We start from the raw sequence: 17,432 nt of genomic DNA, 5'->3' as shown, positions 1-17,432 counted from the left end.
TTTACTGTCTATAATACAATGTTATATAATGGGGACACTGGGTGTGTTGGTGATTTACTGTCTATAATACAATGTTATATAATGGGGACACTGGGTGTGTTGGTGATTTACTGTCTATAATACAATGTTATATAATGGGGACACTGGGTGTGTTGGTGATTTACTGTCTATAATACAATGTTATATAATGGGGACACTGGGTGTGTTGGTGATTTACTGTCTATAATACAATGTTATATAATGGGGACACTGGGTGTGTTGGTGATTTACTGTCTATAATACAATGTTATATAATGGGGACACTGGGTGTGTTGGGGATTGACTGTCTATAATACAATGTTATATAATGGGGACACTGGGTGTGTTGGGGATTGACTGTCTATAATACAATGATATATAATGGGGACACTGGGTGTGTTGGGGATTGACTGTCTATAATACAATGTTATATAATGGGGACACTGGGTGTGTTGGGGATTGACTGTCTATAATACAATGTGATATAATGGGGACACTGGGTGTGTTGGTAATTTACTGTCTAGAATACAATGTTATATAATGGGGACACTGGGTGTGTTGGGGATTGACTGTCTATAATACAATGTGATATAATGGGGACACTGGGTGTGTTGGTAATTTACTGTCTAGAATACAATGTTATATAATGGGGACACTGGGTGTGTTGGGGAAGGAGCGGTTTCAGCTGCTCGGAAGCCGTTGCCTGGTAACGCTCGCGGATTGTGTGCTGGTTCGGTTCCCCCGGAGACGCGGTCGAGCAGGAACGTTCCCGATTCACGGACTGCAACGGCTTTTGGACCGAGGGGCCCAGGTAACGAGATGGAGGGAGGGGCAGACAGAGCGAGGGAGGTTGGGCGGCGGGCGGGCAGACAGGGGCGGGGGGGAGTGCGGGTGATGATCGAGCGAGGGAGAGTTGGGGGGGGGCGGGGGGAGTGCGGGTGATGATCGAGCGAGGGAGAGTTGGGGGGGGGCGGGGGGGAGTGCGGGTGATGATCGAGCGAGGGAGAGTTGAGGGGGGGGGGAGTGCGGGTGATGATCGAGCGAGGGAGAGTTGGGGGGGGGGGAGTGCGGGTGATGATCGAGCGAGGGAGAGTTGGGGGGGGGGTGGAGTGCGGGTGATGATCGAGCGAGGGAGAGTTGGGGGGGGGGGGAGTGCGGGTGATGATCGAGCGAGGGAGAGTTGGGGGGGGGGGGAGTGCGGGTGATGATCGAGCGAGGGAGAGTTGAGGGGGGGGGAGTGCGGGTGATGATCGAGCGAGGGAGAGTTGGGGGGGGGGAGTGCGGGTGATGATCGAGCGAGGGAGAGTTGGGGGGGGGGGGAGTGCGGGTGATGATCGAGCGAGGGAGAGTTGGGGCGGGGGGGGAGTGCGGGTGATGATCGAGCGAGGGAGAGTTGGTGGGGGGCGGGGGGGAGTGCGGGTGATGACCGAGCGAGGGAGAGTTGGGGGGGGGGGAGTGCGGGTGATGATCGAGCGAGGGAGAGTTGGGGGGGGGGGGGAGTGCGGGTGATGATCGAGCGAGGGAGAGTTGGGGGGGGGGGGGAGTGCGGGTGATGATCGAGCGAGGGAGAGTTGGGGGGGGGGGGGGAGTGCGGGTGATGATCGAGCGAGGGAGAGTTGGGGGTGGTGGGGGGAGTGCGGGTGATGATCGAGCGAGGGAGAGTTGGGGGGGGGGGGGGGAGTGCGGGTGATGATCGAGCGAGGGAGAGTTGGGGGGGGGGGAGTGCGGGTGATGATCGAGCGAGGGAGAGTTGGGGGGGGGGGGTAGTGCGGGTGATGATCGAGCGAGGGAGAGTTGGGGGGGGGGGAGTGCGGGTGATGATCGAGCGAGGGAGAGTTGGGGGGGGGGAGTGCGGGTGATGATCGAGCGAGGGAGAGTTGGGGGGGGGGGTAGTGCGGGTGATGATCGAGCGAGGGAGAGTTGGGGGGGGGGGGGAGTGTGGGTGATGATCGAGCGAGGGAGAGTTGGGGGGGGGGGGGAGTGCGGGTGATGATCGAGCGAGGGAGAGTTGGGGGGGGGCGGGGGGAGTGCGGGTGATGATCGAGCGAGGGAGAGTTGGGGGGGGGCGGGGGGAGTGCGGGTGATGATCGAGCGAGGGAGAGTTGGGGGGGGGGGAGTGCGGGTGATGATCGAGCGAGGGAGAGTTGGGGGGGGGGGGTAGTGCGGGTGATGATCGAGCGAGGGAGAGTTGGGGGGGGGGGAGTGCGGGTGATGATCGAGCGAGGGAGAGTTGGGGGGGGGGGGGAGTGCGGGTGATGATCGAGCGAGGGAGAGTTGGGGGGGGGGGAGTGCGGGTGATGATCGAGCGAGGGAGAGTTGGGGGGGGGGGGGAGTGCGGGTGATGATCGAGCGAGGGAGAGTTGGGGGGGGGGGGGGGAGTGCGGGTGATGATCGAGCGAGGGAGAGTTGGGGGGGGGCGGGGGGAGTGCGGGTGATGATCGAGCGAGGGAGAGTTGGGGGGGGGGGGGAGTGCGGGTGATGATCGAGCGAGGGAGAGTTGGGGGGGGGGGGAGTGCGGGTGATGATTGAGCGAGGGAGAGTTGGGGGGGGGGGGGGAGTGCGGGTGATGATCGAGCGAGGGAGAGTTGGGGGGGGGGAGTGCGGGTGATGATCGAGCGAGGGAGAGTTGGGGGGGGGCGGGGGGAGTGCGGGTGATGATCGAGCGAGGGAGAGTTGGGGGGGGGGGGAGTGCGGGTGATGATCGAGCGAGGGAGAGTTGGGGGGGGGGGAGTGCGGGTGATGATCGAGCGAGGGAGAGTTGGGGGGGGGGGGGAGTGCAGGTGATGATCGAGCGAGGGAGAGTTGGGGGGGGGGGGGAGTGCGGGTGATGATCGAGCGAGGGAGAGTTGGGGGTGGGGGGGAGTGCGGGTGATGATCGAGCGAGGGAGAGTTGGGGGGGGGGGGGGAGTGCGGGTGATGATCGAGCGAGGGAGAGTTGGGGGGGGGGGGGAGTGCGGGTGATGATCGAGCGAGGGAGAGTTGGGGGGGGGGGGGAGTGCGGGTGATGATCGAGCGAGGGAGAGTTGGGGGGGGGGGGAGTGCGGGTAATGATCGAGCGAGGGAGAGTTGGGGGGGGGGGGGAGTGCGGGTGATGATCGAGCGAGGGAGAGTTGGGGGGGGGGAGTGCGGGTGATGATCGAGCGAGGGAGAGTTGGGGGGGGGGGAGTGCGGGTGATGATCGAGCGAGGGAGAGTTGGGGGGGGGGGGGGGGGAGTGCGGGTGATGATCGAGCGAGGGAGAGTTGGGGGGGGGGGGGAGTGCGGGTGATGATCGAGCGAGGGAGAGTTGGGGGGGGGGGAGTGCGGGTGATGATCGAGCGAGGGAGAGTTGGGGGGGGGGGGGGAGTGCGGGTGATGATCGAGCGAGGGAGAGTTGGGGGGGGGGGGAGTGCGGGTGATGATCGAGCGAGGGAGAGTTGGGGGGGGGGGGGAGTGCGGGTGATGATCGAGCGAGGGAGAGTTGGGGGGGGGGGGAGTGCGGGTGATGATCGAGCGAGGGAGAGTTGGGGGGGGAGGGGGTGATGATCGAGCGAGGGAGAGTTGGTGGGGGGCGGGGGGGAGTGCGGGTGATGATCCGAGCGAGAGAGAGTTGGGGGGGGGGGGGAGTGCGGGTGATGATCGAGCGAGGGAGAGTTGGGGGGGGTGGGGGGAGTGCGGGTGATGATCGAGCGAGGGAGAGTTGGGGGGGGGGGGGGGAGTGCGGGTGATGATCGAGCGAGGGAGAGTTGGGGGGGGGGGAGTGCGGGTGATGATCGAGCGAGGGAGAGTTGGGGGGGGGGGGGAGTGGGGGTGATGATCGAGCGAGGGAGAGTTGGGGGGGCGGGGGGAGTGCGGGTGATGATCGAGCGAGGGAGAGTTGGGGGGGGGGGGAGTGCGGGTGATGATCGAGCGAGGGAGAGTTGGGGGGGGGGAGTGCGGGTGATGATCGAGCGAGGGAGAGTTGGGGGGGGGGGGAGTGCGGGTGATGATCGAGCGAGGGAGAGTTGGGGGGGGGGGGGGAGTGCGGGTGATGATCGAGCGAGGGAGAGTTGGCGGGGGGGGGGGAGTGTGGGTGATGATCGAGCGAGGGAGAGTTGGGGGGGGGGGGGAGTGCGGGTGATGATCGAGCGAGGGAGAGTTGGGGGGGGGGGAGTGCGGGTGATGATCGAGCGAGGGAGAGTTGGGGGGGGGGGGGAGTGGGGGTGATGATCGAGCGAGGGAGAGTTGGGGGGGGGGGGGAGTGTGGGTGATGATCGAGCGAGGGAGAGTTGGGGGGGGGGGGAGTGCGGGTGATGATCGAGCGAGGGAGAGTTGGGGGGGGGGGGGGAGTGCGGGTGATGATCGAGCGAGGGAGAGTTGGGGGGGGGGGAGTGCGGGTGATGATCGAGCGAGGGAGAGTTGGGGGGGGGGGGAGTGCGGGTGATGATCGAGCGAGGGAGAGTTGGGGGGGGGGGAGTGCGGGTGATGATCGAGCGAGGGAGAGTTGGGGGGGGGGTGGGGGGAGTGCGGGTGATGATCGAGCGAGGGAGAGTTGGGGGGGGGCGGGGGGAGTGCGGGTGATGATCGAGCGAGGGAGAGTTGGGGGTGGGGGGGAGTGCGGGTGATGATTGAGCGAGGGAGAGTTGGGGGGGGGGGGGAGTGCGGGTGATGATCGAGCGATGGAGAGTTGGGGGGGGGGGGAGTGCGGGTGATGATCGAGCGAGGGAGAGTTGGGGGGGGGGGGGAGTGCGGGTGATGATCGAGCGAGGGAGAGTTGGGGGGGGGGGGGGAGTGCGGGTGATGATCGAGCGAGGGAGAGTTGGGGGGGGGGGGTGATGATCGAGCGAGGGAGAGTTGGTGGGGGGCGGGGGGAGTGCGGGTGATGACCGAGCGAGGGAGAGTTGGGGGGGGGGGGGGGGAGTGCGGGTGATGATCGAGCGAGGGAGAGTTGGGGGGGGGGGGAGTGCGGGTGATGATCGAGCGAGGGAGAGTTGGGGGGGGGGGGGGAGTGCGGGTGATGATCGAGCGAGGGAGAGTTGGGGGGGGGGAGTGCGGGTGATGATCGAGCGAGGGAGAGTTGGGGGGGGGGGGGGAGTGCGGGTGATGATCGAGCGAGGGAGAGTTGGGGGGGGGGGGGAGTGCGGGTGATGATCGAGCGAGGGAGAGTTGGGGGGGGGGAGTGCGGGTGATGATCGAGCGAGGGAGAGTTGGGGGGGGGCGGGGGGAGTGCGGGTGATGATCGAGCGAGGGAGAGTTGGGGGGGGGGGGAGTGCGGGTGATGATCGAGCGAGGGAGAGTTGGGGGGGGGGGAGTGCGGGTGATGATCGAGCGAGGGAGAGTTGGGGGGGGGGGGGTGGAGTGCGGGTGATGATCGAGCGAGGGAGAGTTGGGGGGGGGGGGAGTGCGGGTGATGATCGAGCGAGGGAGAGTTGGGGGGGGGGGGGGAGTGCGGGTGATGATCGAGCGAGGGAGAGTTGGGGGGGGGGGGGGAGTGCGGGTGATGATCGAGCGAGGGAGAGTTGGGGGGGGGGGAGTGCGGGTGATGATCGAGCGAGGGAGAGTTGGGGGGGGGGGGGAGTGCGGGTGATGATCGAGCGAGGGAGAGTTGGGGGGGGGGGGGGAGTGCGGGTGATGATCGAGCGAGGGAGAGTTGGGGGGGGGGGGAGTGCGGGTGATGATCGAGCGAGGGAGAGTTGCGGGGGGGAGGGGAGTGCGGGTGATGATCGAGCGAGGGAGAGTTGGGGGGGGGGGAGTGCGGGTGATGACCGAGCGAGGGAGAGTTGTGGGGGGGGGGGAGTGCGGGTGATGAGCGAGGGAGAGTTGGGGGGGGGGGGGGAGTGCGGGTGATGATCGAGCGAGGGAGAGTTGGGGGGGGGGGGAGTGCGGGTGATGATCGAGCGAGGGAGAGTTGGGGGGGGGGGGGAGTGCGGGTGATGATCGAGCGAGGGAGAGTTGGGGGGGGTGGGAGTGCGGGTGATGATCGAGCGAGGGAGAGTTGGGGGGGGGGGGGGAGTGCGGATGATGATCGAGCGAGGGAGAGTCGGGGGGGGCGGGAGTGCGGGTGATGATCGAGCGAGGGAGAGTTGGGGGGGGGCGGGGGGAGTGCGGATGATGATCGAGCGAGGGAGAGTCGGGGGGGGCGGGAGTGCGGGTGATGATCGAGCGAGGGAGAGTTGGGGCGGGGGGTGATGATCGAGCGAGGGAGAGTTGGGGGGGGGGGGGAGTGCGGGTGATGACCGAGCGAGGGAGAGTTGGGGGGGGGGGAGTGCGGGTGATGACCGAGCGAGGGAGAGTTGGGGGGGGGCGGGGGGGGAGTGCGGGTGATGATCGAGCGAGGGAGAGTTGGTGGGGGGCGGGGGGGGAGTGCGGGTGATGACCGAGCGAGGGAGAGTTGGGGGGGTGGGAGTGCGGGTGATGACCGAGCGAGGGAGAGTTGGGGGGGGGCGGGGGGGGAGTGCGGGTGATGACCGAGCGAGGGAGAGTTGGGGGGGGGGCGGGGGGGGAGTGCGGGTGATGATCGAGCGAGGGAGAGTTGGTGGGGGGCGGGGGGGAGTGCGGGTGAGTCAACATGGATTTATGAAAGGGAAATCATGTTTGACAAACCTATTGGAGTTCCTTGAGGATGTGACTAGTAGAATAGATAAGGGGGAACCAATGAATGTGGTGTATTTGGATTTTCAGAAGGCTTTCGATAAGGTCCCACACAGGAGGTTGGTGAATAAAGTTAGAGCACATGGAATTGGGGGTAATATACTGGCATGGATTGAGAATTGGTTGATGGACAGAAAACAGAGAGTCGGAATAAACGTGTCTTTTTCAGGTTGGCCGCCTGTGACGAGTGGGGTACCGCAGGGATTGGTGCTTGGGCCCCAGCTATTCACAATCTATATTCATGATTTGGATGAGGGGACCAAATGTAATATTTCCAAGTTTGTTGGTGACATAAAACTAGGTGGAAATGTGAGGAGGATGCAAAGAGGCTTCAAGGGGATATAGACAGGCTAAGTAAGTGGGCAAGAACATGGCAGATGGAATATAATGTGGAAAAATGTGAAGTTATCCACTTTGGTAGGAAAAACAAATGCAGAGTATTTTTTAAATGGTAAGATATTGGGAAATGTTGATGTTCAAAGGGACCTGGGTGTCCTTGTACATGAGTCACTGAAAGCTAACCTGCAGGTGCAGCAAGCAATTAGGAAAGCAAATGGCATGTTGGCCTTTATTACAAGAGGATTTGAGTACAGGAGTAAAGATGTCTTACTGCAATTATATAGGGCCTTGGTGAGACGGAACCTGGAGTATTGTGTACAATTTTGGACTCCTTACCTAAGAAAGGATATAGTTGACATAGAGGGAGCAAAGGTTCACCAGACCGATTCATAGAGTCATAGAGTTATACAGCACGGATAGAGGCCCTTCGGCCCATCGTGTCCGCGCCGGCCATCAAGCCCTGTCTACTCTAATCCCATATTCCAGCATTTGGTCCGTAGCCTTGTATGCTATGGCATTTCAAGTGCTCATCCAAATGCTTCTTGAATGTTGTGAGGGTTCCTGCCTCCACAACCCTTTCAGGCAGTGAGTTCCAGACTCCAACCACCCTCTGGGTGAAAAAGTTCTTTCTCAAATCCCCTCTAAACCTCCCGCCTTTTACCTTGAATCTATGTCCCCTTGTTATAGAACCCTCAACGAAGGGAAAAAGCTCCTTAGTATCCATCCTATCTGTGCCCCTCATAATTTTGTACACCTCAATCATGTCCCCCCTCAGCCTCCTCTGCTCCAAGGAAAACAAACCCAATCTTCCCAGTCTCTCTTCATAGCTGAAGCGCTCCAGCCCTGGTAACATCCTGGTGAATCTCCTCTGCACCCTCTCCAAAGCGATCACATCCTTCCTGTAGTGTGGCGACCAGAACTGCACACAGTACTCCAGCTGTGGCCTAACCAGTGTTTTATACAGCTCCATCATAACCTCCTTGCTCTTATATTCTATGCCTCGGCTAATAAAGGCAAGTATCCCATATGCCTTCTTTACCACCTTATCTACCTGTTCCGCCGCCTTCAGGGATCTGTGAACTTGCACACCAAGATCCCTCTGACCCTCTGTCTTGCCTAGGGTCTTCCCATTCATTGTATATTCCCTTGCCTTGTTAGTCCCTCCAAAGTGCATCACCTCGCACTTTTCCGGGTTAAATTCCATTTGCCACTGTTCCGCCCATCTGACCAACCCATCTATATCGTCCTGCAGACTGAGGCTATCCTCCTCGCTATTTACCACCCTACCAATTTTTGTATCATCAGCGAACTTACTGATCATACCTTTTACATTCATATCCAAGTCGTTAAAGTAGACCACAAACAGCAAGGGACCCAGCACCGATCCCTGTGGTACCCCACTGGCCACAGGCTTCCAGTCACAAAAACAACCTTCGACCATCACCCTCTGCCTTCTGCCACTAAGCCAGTTTTGTATCCAAAGTGCCAAGGCACCCTGGATTCCATGGGCTCGTACCTTCTTGACCAGTCTCCTGTGGGGGACTTTATCGAAGGCCTTACTGAAATCCATGTATACCACATCCACTGCGTTACCCTCATCCACGCGCCGAGTCACCCCCTCAAAAAATTCAATCAAATTAGTCAGACATGATCTTCCCTTGACAAAGCCATGTTGACTATCCCTGATTAATCCTTGCTTCTCCAAGTGGAGACTAATTTTGTCCTTCAGAATTTTTTCCAATAATTTTCCTACCACTGATGTTAGGCTCACTGGCCTGTAGTTCCCCAGTTTTTCCCTACTCCCCTTCTTGAATAATGGTACTACATTAGCGGTTCTCCAGTCCTCTGGCACATCCCCTGTGGCCAGAGAGGTTCTGAATATATGTGTTAGAGCCCCCGCAATCTCCTCCTTTGCCTCACACAGTAGCCTGGGATACATTTCGTCTGGGCCTGGCGATTTATCCATTTTTAGGCCTGCTAAAACTGCTAATACCTCCTCCCGCTCGATGTTAATATGTTCGAGTATATCACAGTCCCCCTGCCGTATTTCTATGTCGACATCGTCCTTCTCCATAGTGAAAACAGATGCAAAAAATTCATTTCGAACCCCTCCTGCATCTGCCGACTCCACACACAGATTGCCATTTTTGTCCCTAATGGGCCCTATTTTTTCCCTAGTCATCCTCTTACCCTTAATATACTTACAAAACATCTTAGGATTTTCCTTTATTTTGCTCGCCAGTGTTATTTCATGGCCCCTCCTTGATCTCCTAATTTCTTTTTTAAGTATCCCCCTGCACTTTTTGTCCTCCTCTTGGGCTTCCTCCGTCCTTAGCCTTTTGTATCTGCCAAAAGCCCTCCTTTTTTTCCTAATCCATTCTCGTATATCCCCTGACATCCAAGGTTCCCTGGAGTTCTTGGAACCACCCTTGACCTTTACGGGAACATGCTGCCATTGTATGGTCTCAATCTCCCTTCTGAAAGACTCCCATTGCTCCGATGCGGATTTTCCTACAAGCAGCTGATCCCAGTCCATTTTGGCCAGATCCTGCCTTATCCTATTAAAATCGGCCTTCCCCCAATTTAGAACCTTTATTTCCGGCCCCTCCCTGTCCTTTTCCATGACTACCTTAAATCTCACTGAATTATGGTCACTGTCACCAAAGTGCTCACCTACTAGCACTTCTTCCACTTGGCCGGCCACATTCCCTAGAATTAGGTCCAGTTCCGCCCCCTCTCTTGTAGGACTTTCTACATGCTGGCTCAAAAAGCTCTCCTGGATGCATGTTAAGAATTTTGTACCCTCTAAGCCTTTTTGCACTCTGAGTATCCCAGTTAATATTGGGGAAGTTGAAATCCCCCACTATTATTACCCTATTATTTGCACAATTTTCTGAGATTTGCCTACATATCTGTTCCTCTATCTCCCCTTGACTGTTTGGGGGCATATAGTACACTCCCATCAAAGTGCTTGCCCCCTTTTTGTTTTTAAGCTCCACCCATATGGCCTCATTAGAGGAACCTGCTAATATATCATCCCTCCTTATGGCAGTAATTGATTCTTTAATTAATATTGCGACTCCCCCTCCTCTTATACCTCCCCCTCTGTCTCGCCTGAAGATTCTGTACCCCGGAATATTGAGCTGCCAGTCTTGCCCCTCCCTCAACCATGTCTCTGTGACAGCAACAATATCATACTCCCATGTGTTTATCAACACCTTCAGTTCATCCACCTTATTCGCAAGACTCCTTGCATTAAAATAGATGCCATCCAGCCTTGCCCTCACATATTTGCCCTGTCTTCCAAGCTGACTTGTTTTTTTCTCTATATTCCTGGGATGGCGGGATTGTCGTATGAGGAGAGATTGAGTAGACTAGGCCTGTATTCTCCAGAGTTTAGAAGAATGAGAGGTGATCTCATTGAAACATTCAAAATTCTTACAGGGCTCGACAGGGTCGATGCAGGGAGGATGTTTCCCTTGGCTGGGGAGTCTAGAACCAGGGGTCACAGTCTCAGGATAAAGGGTAGCCATTTAGGACTGAGCTGAGGAGAAATTTCTTGACTCAAAGGGTGGTGAGTCTTTGGAATTCTCTCACCCAGAGGGCTGTGGAGGCTCAGTCATTGAGTATATTCAAAACAGAGATCGATAGATTTCTAGATATTAAAGGCATCAAGGGATATGGGAATAGTGCAGGAAAATGGTGTTGAGGTAGAAGATCAGCCATGATCTTGTTGAATGTCGGAGCAGGGGCCTGATGGTCTACACCTCCTATTTCTTATGTTCTTATGACAGAGAGGGGCGACAGACAGAGAGAGGGAGCGAGAGGGGCGACAGACAGAGAGAGGGAGCGAGAGGGAGGGGCAGACAGAGAGGGAGGGGCAGACAGTGAGGGAGGGGCAGACAGAGAGGGGCGGACGGGGAGGGGAGGGATGGAGGGGGAGAGAGAGACGGACTGAGCGGGGGAGAGAGGTGGGCAGAGAGAGACGGACTGAGCGGGGGAGAGAGGTGGGCAGAGAGAGACGGACTGAGCGGGGGAGAGAGGTGGGCAGAGAGAAAGGCGGACTGAGCGGGGGAGAGAGGTGGGCAGAGAGAAAGGCGGACCAAGGGAGAATGAGAATGAGAGCGAGAGAGAGAAAGATATAGAGCCAGAGAGAGAGAATGAGAGGCAGAGGGAGGGGATAGAGGAAGAGAGAGATGAACGGGTCAGAGAGAGGCAGAGACTGATTGTTGGAGAGAGGAAGAGAGAGTTCGCTCTCTGTGGACGGACTGAGGTCAGAGTTCGCTCTCTGTGGACGGACTGAGGTCAGAGTTCACTCGCTGTGGGCTCTCTTACGATTGTTATTCTCTCTCCATCTACAGGGCCCACAGCGATGCATAGTTTGAAAGTTGGATTCTGTGTGAAGAATTCCCTGTGTCCTGTGGCAGCTGAGTTTCCCACTGATCCCTCGAACCTCCCAACAGTGGGGGCAGCTGCCCCCAGCCCGAACTGCAAGTCAGTCTTCCCTCTGAAGGAGGTGGTTGTTCCCCTCTGCAAGCACAGGCAGGGGAAGTTGCTGCGCGAAGCGTACATTAAAAACGCAGCTGTGAACATCAGCTTCTCCCAGGATGTCGTCGAATCCATGGCCTTCTACCGGGTCCCGTTCAGGGGGCGGGATGGCAGGAGCGTGTTCGCCCCTTTCCAGGTCGTCAGGCCTCCAGAGGTGAAAGTTCACCGGCCCAGCAAGCCCGGCCGATCAGATAGAGTGTCGCGACGCTGGAAACCCAAGCGGGGGGCGCTGACCGCAGGCGACTCTGATTGGAGCTCGGGTGCTGGCGGCCGCCACAAGCCGCCACTGCCGGCAGTGCCCTCACCGGAGGGCAGCGGTCCCACGGCCCGAACGTTCCTGACGGAGGTGACGGAGGAGAGCGCGGGCCCTCCCGAGGACTCCCAGGGCCCGCAGCGGCAGCTGGAGCATTGGGACGAGTACCTGATGAAGAAGCTGAGCAAGAGGACGGCGCAGTGGCTGGTGACAAAGCAGACGCCCAGGGGCCCGTCCCGCCTCAGGCTGCGCGGACTCCTGCAGGAGCGCTTTGGCTCCGCCAGGGCCCACGCCCTGGTACAGGACGAGACCATGACCACCAGCGACTTCAGCACCTACCACCAAATCAAAGCTCAGGAGTCCACCATGGCCGTGATCAGGAAGGTGACCGAGACTCCACTGGCCGCCTACTACAGGTACTGGCACTGCGATAGCAGTGGGTGTGAGCATCCGAGGGAGATGCCTTATTGTTTGCATGTTGACTTTATTGAGATCATAGAATCTTACAGCACAGAAGGAGGCCATTTGTCTATCATTGCCTGTGCCAGCTCCTTGAAAGAGCTATCCGATTAATCCCACTCCCCTGCTCTTTCCCCATAGCCCTGTATATTTTTCGTTTTCAAATGTTTATCCAATTCCCTTTTGAAAATTACTTTTGGATTTGCTTCCTCCACCCTTTCAGGCAGTGCATTCCAGATCATAACAACTCGCTGCGTAAAAAAATTCTCCTCATCTCCCCTCTGATTCTTTTGCCAATTATCTTAAATCTGTGTCCTCTGGTTACCGACCCTCCTGCCACTGGAAACAGTTTCTGCTTATTCACTCTATCAAAATCTCTCATAATTTTGAACACCTCTATTAAATCTCCCCTTAACCTTCTCTGCCCTAAGGAGAACAATCCCAGCTTCTCCAATCTCTCCACAGCACCAGGTGAACCTAAAAATGAGGTGCCAACCTGGTCAAGCTACAACACAGGACTACATGCATGCTAAACAGCGGAAGCAACATGCTATAGACAGAGCTAAGCGATTCCACAACCAACGGATCAGATCAAAGCTCTGCAGTCCTGCCACATCCAGTCGTGAATGGTGGTGGACAATTAAACAACTAACGGGAGGAGGAGGCTCTGTAAACATCCCCATCCTCAATGATGGCAGAGTCCAGCATGTGAGTGCAAAAGACAAGGCTGAAGTGTTTGCTACCATCTTCAGCCAGAAGTGCCGAGTGGATGATCCATCTTGGCCTCCTCCCGATATCCCCACTATCACAGAAGCCAGTCTTCAACCAATTCGATTCACTCCACGTAATATCAAGAAACGGCTGAGCGCGCTGGATACAGCAAAGGCTATGGGCCCCTACAACTTCCCAGCTGTAGTGCTGAAGACTTGTGCTCCAGAACTAGCTGCGCCTCTAGCCAAGCTGTTCCAGTACAGCTTCAACACTGGCATCTACCAGATAATGTGGAAAATTGCTCAACTATGTCATGTCCACAAAAAGCAGGACAAATCCAATCCGGCCAATTACCGCCCCATCGGTCTACTCTCAATCATCAGCAAAGTGATGGAAGGTGTCGTCGACAGTGCTATCAAGCGGCACTTACTCACCAATAACCTGCTCACCGATGCTTAGTTTGGGTTCCGCCAGGACCACTTGGCTCCAGACCTCATTACGGCCTTGGTCCAAACATGGACAAAAGAGCTGAATTCCAGAGGTGAGGTGAGAGTGACTGCCCTTGACATCAAGGCAGCATTTGACCGAGTGTGGCACCAAGGAGCCCTAGTAAAATTGAAGTCAATGGGAATCAGGGGAAAACTCTGCAGTGGCTGGAGTCATACCGAGCACAAAGGAAGATGGTAGTGGTTGTTGGAGGCCAATCATCTCAGCCCCAGGACATTGCTGCAGGAGTTCCTCAGGGCAGTGTCCTAGGTCCAACCATCTTCAGCTGCTTCACCAATGACCTTCCCTCCATCATAAGGTCAGAAATGGGGACGTTCGCTGATGATTGCATCGTGTTCGGTTCCATTCGCAACCCCTCAGATAATGAAGCAGTCCGAGCCCGCATGCAGCAAGACCTGGACAACATCCAGGCTTGGGCTGATAAGTGGCAAGTAACATTCGTGCCAGGCAATGACCATCTCCAACAAGAGAGAGTCTAACCACCTCCCCTTGACATTCAACGGCATTACCATCGCCGAATCCCCCACCATCAACGTCCTGGGGGTCACCATTGACCAGAAACTTGACTGGACCAGCCACATAAATACTGTGGCTACAAGAGCAGGTCAGAGGCTGGGTATTCTGCGGTGAGTGACTCACCTCCTGACTCCCCAAAGCCTTTCCACCACCTACAAGGCACAAGTCAGGAGTGTGATGGAATACTCTCCACTTGCCTGGATGAGTGCAGCTCCAGCAACACTCAAGAAGCTCAACACCATCCAGGACAAAGCAGCCCACTTGATTGGCACCCCATCCACCACCCTAAACATTCACTCCCTTCACCACTGGCCCATCGTGGCTGCAGTGTGTACCATCTACAGGATGCACTGCAGCAACTCGCCAAGGCTTCTTCGACAGCACCTCCCAATCCCACGACCTCTACCACCTTGAAGGACAAGAGCAGCAGGCACATGGGAACAACACCACCTGCATGTTCCCCTCCAAGTCACACACGATCCCGACTTGGAAATATATCGCCGTTCCTTCATCGTCGCTGGGTCAAAATCCTCCCTACCTAACAGCACTGTGGGAGAACCTTCACCACATGGACTGCAGCGGTTCAAGGCGGCGGCTCACCACCACCTTCTCAAGGGTAATTAGTGATGGGCAATAAATGCTGGCCATGCCAGCGACGCCCACATCCCATGAACGAATTTTTAAAAAAATAACATAGGCCCCTCATCCCTGGTACCACTGTAGTAAATCTCCTCTGCATCCTCTCCAAGGCCTTGACATCCTTCCTGTTGGATGCAATACTCCAGCTGGGGCCTAACAAATGATTTATAATAAGTAATAATTTAGCTTAGCGATTGTAGCTTGCCCAAATGTCTTTAATCCTATGTTTGATCTAACCTAAATAGTTTCCAAAATGTAGTTCTACCATTTACCCTGCTTCCTTACAGTCAGTTAGGTTGCCCTATATACTGTGTGCTTCCCTTCCTTCAGCTGGACCTGCAGAATGCTGTAGGTTGTACTTGCCCAGCACCAGGGTCTCTGTATGTGGTCAGCTGGCAGAGTGTGGCCTTCATTTGGGCTCAGCTCGCCACTGACCATCTCTCCCAGCCAGTGTGAGAGCCGGGCAACCTGGGGACCAATACTCCACCTCCCCCCATCTGGAGTAAAGCGTTCAGTTCTGGGCACCACACCTCAAGAAGGATATATTGGCCTTGGAGGGGTACAGCGCAGATTCATCAGAATGATAGCGGGATTAAAATGGTTAAATTATGAGGACAGGTTGCATAGACGAGGCTTATATTCCCTTGAGTTCAGAAGGTTGAGGGGTGATCTGATTGAGGTGTTTAAAATGATAAAGGGATTCGAAAGGGTAGATAGAGAGAAACTATTTCCTCTGGTGGGGGAATCCAGAACAAGGGGGCATAGCCTTAAAATAAAACCTTGGCCATATAGGAGTGAAATCAGGAAGTACTTTTTCACACAAAGGGTAGTGGAAATCTGGAAAACTCTCCCTCAAAAGGCTGTGGATGCTGGGGGTCAGTTGGAGTTTTCAAGACAGATCAATAGATTTTTGTTAGGTGTGTGTATCAAGGGATGTGGAGCAAAGTCGGGTACAGATTGAGGTACAGATCAGCTATGACCTAATTGAATGGTGGAACAGGCTTGAGGGGCTGAATGGCCTCCTCCTGTTCCTATGTGTGTGGGGGAGAGGTTGTTGTGTTGTGAATTTTGACCTGGGCAGGTATGGGATGTTGGTCTGAGACATGGAATGTTTCTCTCCTTTTGGTCCAAGTGTCAGGACCAATGTGGCTCAGGTGCTTTTGAAACCCCAGCGTGGTGTCACCTAATCACTTCTACACTTACTTTTCTTGCCTTCTCCACTGTTTTTTTCCAACCCGGTGATATCCTGTACTGTACCCATTAAACTATGCAAGGCCTGTTAGTAACTCTCAGGAAGGACTGGTTGAGAATGGGTCGGGGGTTGGGCGACTTCCCTCTAAATCACTGCCTGATATTGGGCAGTAGTGGCGGAGAATTAATGCAAATGGGGTGGGGGAGGCCTATCCCCATAAGTCCTCCCCTAAAATCTTCCTTCCCCCCCCGACCCGCCACATGTAAGTAGGCAGGGCTTCCTCCAGGGTCACCCCTTCCCCACCCCCCAGAGACTGGGGAAGGCATTGTAGTTGTACTTTGAGGAGCTGTAAGTGAGCAGTTTTCTTCAAAGGTATTAATACTTGAGAGGCAGTTCAAACCTTTCCAGGGAGAGAAGGAAGGAACTTGCATTTGTATAGCCCTTTTCACCATCTCGGAACATGCCAAAGGGCTTCACAGCCAATTAAGTACTTTTGAAGTAGAATCATAGAATCTTGCAGCACAGAAGGAGGCCATTTGGCCCATCGTGCCTGTGCCAGCTCTTTGAAAGAGCTATCCAATTAGTCCCACTCCCCTGCTTTTTCCCATTACCCTGCAAATGTTATCTTTTCAAGTATGTATTCAATTCCCGTTTGAAAGTTACTGTTGAATCTGTTTCCACCACCCTTTCATGCAATGGGAGGGAGGAGGTAGCGGGCAATTTAATTTAAAGTAATATCTGGGTTTACCTTTTCCATTCCCTGATCAATTTAACCTGCTCTGTACTCACCTCTCAGATGCCACTTTTCCAGACTGTCTCTCCAGTCTTTCCTCATAACTCACACCCCTGCAATCACCTCCCTTGTGTGCTCCCCCTCCCCTTGCGCGCTCCCCCTCCCCCTCCCCTTGCGGCCTCCCCTCCCCTCCCCCCCTCCCCTTGCGGCCTCCCCTCCCCGCCACCCCTCCCCTCCCCCCTCCCCTTGCGGCCTCCCCTCCCCTCCCCCCTCCCCTTGCGGCCTCCCCTCCCCTCCCCCCTCCCCTTGCGGCCTCCCCTCCTCCCCTCCCCCCTCCCCTTGCGGCCTCCCCTCCCCCCTCCCCTTGCGGCCTCCCCTCCCCCCTCCCCTTGCGGCCTCCCCTCCCCCCTCCCCTTGCGGCCTCCCCTCCCCCCTCCCCTTGCGGCCTCCCCTCCCCCCTCCCCTTGCGGCCTCCCCTCCCCCCTCCCCTTGCGGCCTCCCCTCTCCCCTCCCCCTCCCCTTGCGGCCTCCCCTCTCCCCTCCCCCTCCCCTTTCGGCCTCCCCTCTCCCCTCCCCCTCCCCTTGCGGCCTCCCCTCCCCCCCCTCCCCTTGCGGCCTCCCCTCCCCCCTCCCCTTGCGGCCTCCCCTCCCCCCTCCCCTTGCGGCCTCCCCTCCCCCCTCCCCTTGCGGCCTCCCCTCCCCCCTCCCCTTGCGGCCTCCCCTCCCCCCCTCCCCTTGCGGCCTCCCCTCCCCCCCCTCCCCTTGCGGCCTCCCCTCCCCCCCCCTCCCCTTGCGGCCCCCCCTCCCCTTGCGGCCCGCCCTCTCCCCCCTCCCCTTGCGGCCCGCCCTCCTCCCCCCTCCCCTTGCGGCCCGCCCTCCCCCCCCTCCCCTTGCGGCCCGCCCACCCCC

At 57.1% G+C, this 17,432-nt stretch overlaps 1 protein-coding gene across 4 annotated transcripts in view; it reads left to right on the top strand.

Annotated features, from left to right (window-relative positions):
- Positions 1 to 728: 728 nt before the first annotated feature.
- Positions 729 to 17,432, top strand: part of heatr4 (HEAT repeat containing 4) — an 80,440-nt gene continuing 63,736 nt past the window's right edge. Inside the window, exons 1-2 of one of the 4 annotated variants that reach the window (XM_067991142.1) lie at positions 729 to 829; positions 11,327 to 12,182. In XM_067991142.1, coding sequence (XP_067847243.1) covers positions 11,338 to 12,182 — 845 coding nt within the window. In that variant the 5' untranslated portion in view covers positions 729 to 829; positions 11,327 to 11,337. Of the gene's footprint in view, positions 830 to 6,601; positions 7,078 to 11,326; positions 12,183 to 17,432 lie in introns of those variants that run through there. The other 3 variants (XM_067991145.1, XM_067991143.1, XM_067991141.1) reach the window with 3 other exon arrangements.

This window comes from Heptranchias perlo, chromosome 10, assembly GCF_035084215.1.
Source record: "Heptranchias perlo isolate sHepPer1 chromosome 10, sHepPer1.hap1, whole genome shotgun sequence".
Taxonomy (NCBI): domain Eukaryota; kingdom Metazoa; phylum Chordata; class Chondrichthyes; order Hexanchiformes; family Hexanchidae; genus Heptranchias; species Heptranchias perlo.
This window is presented reverse-complemented; position numbering and strand designations above follow the sequence as displayed.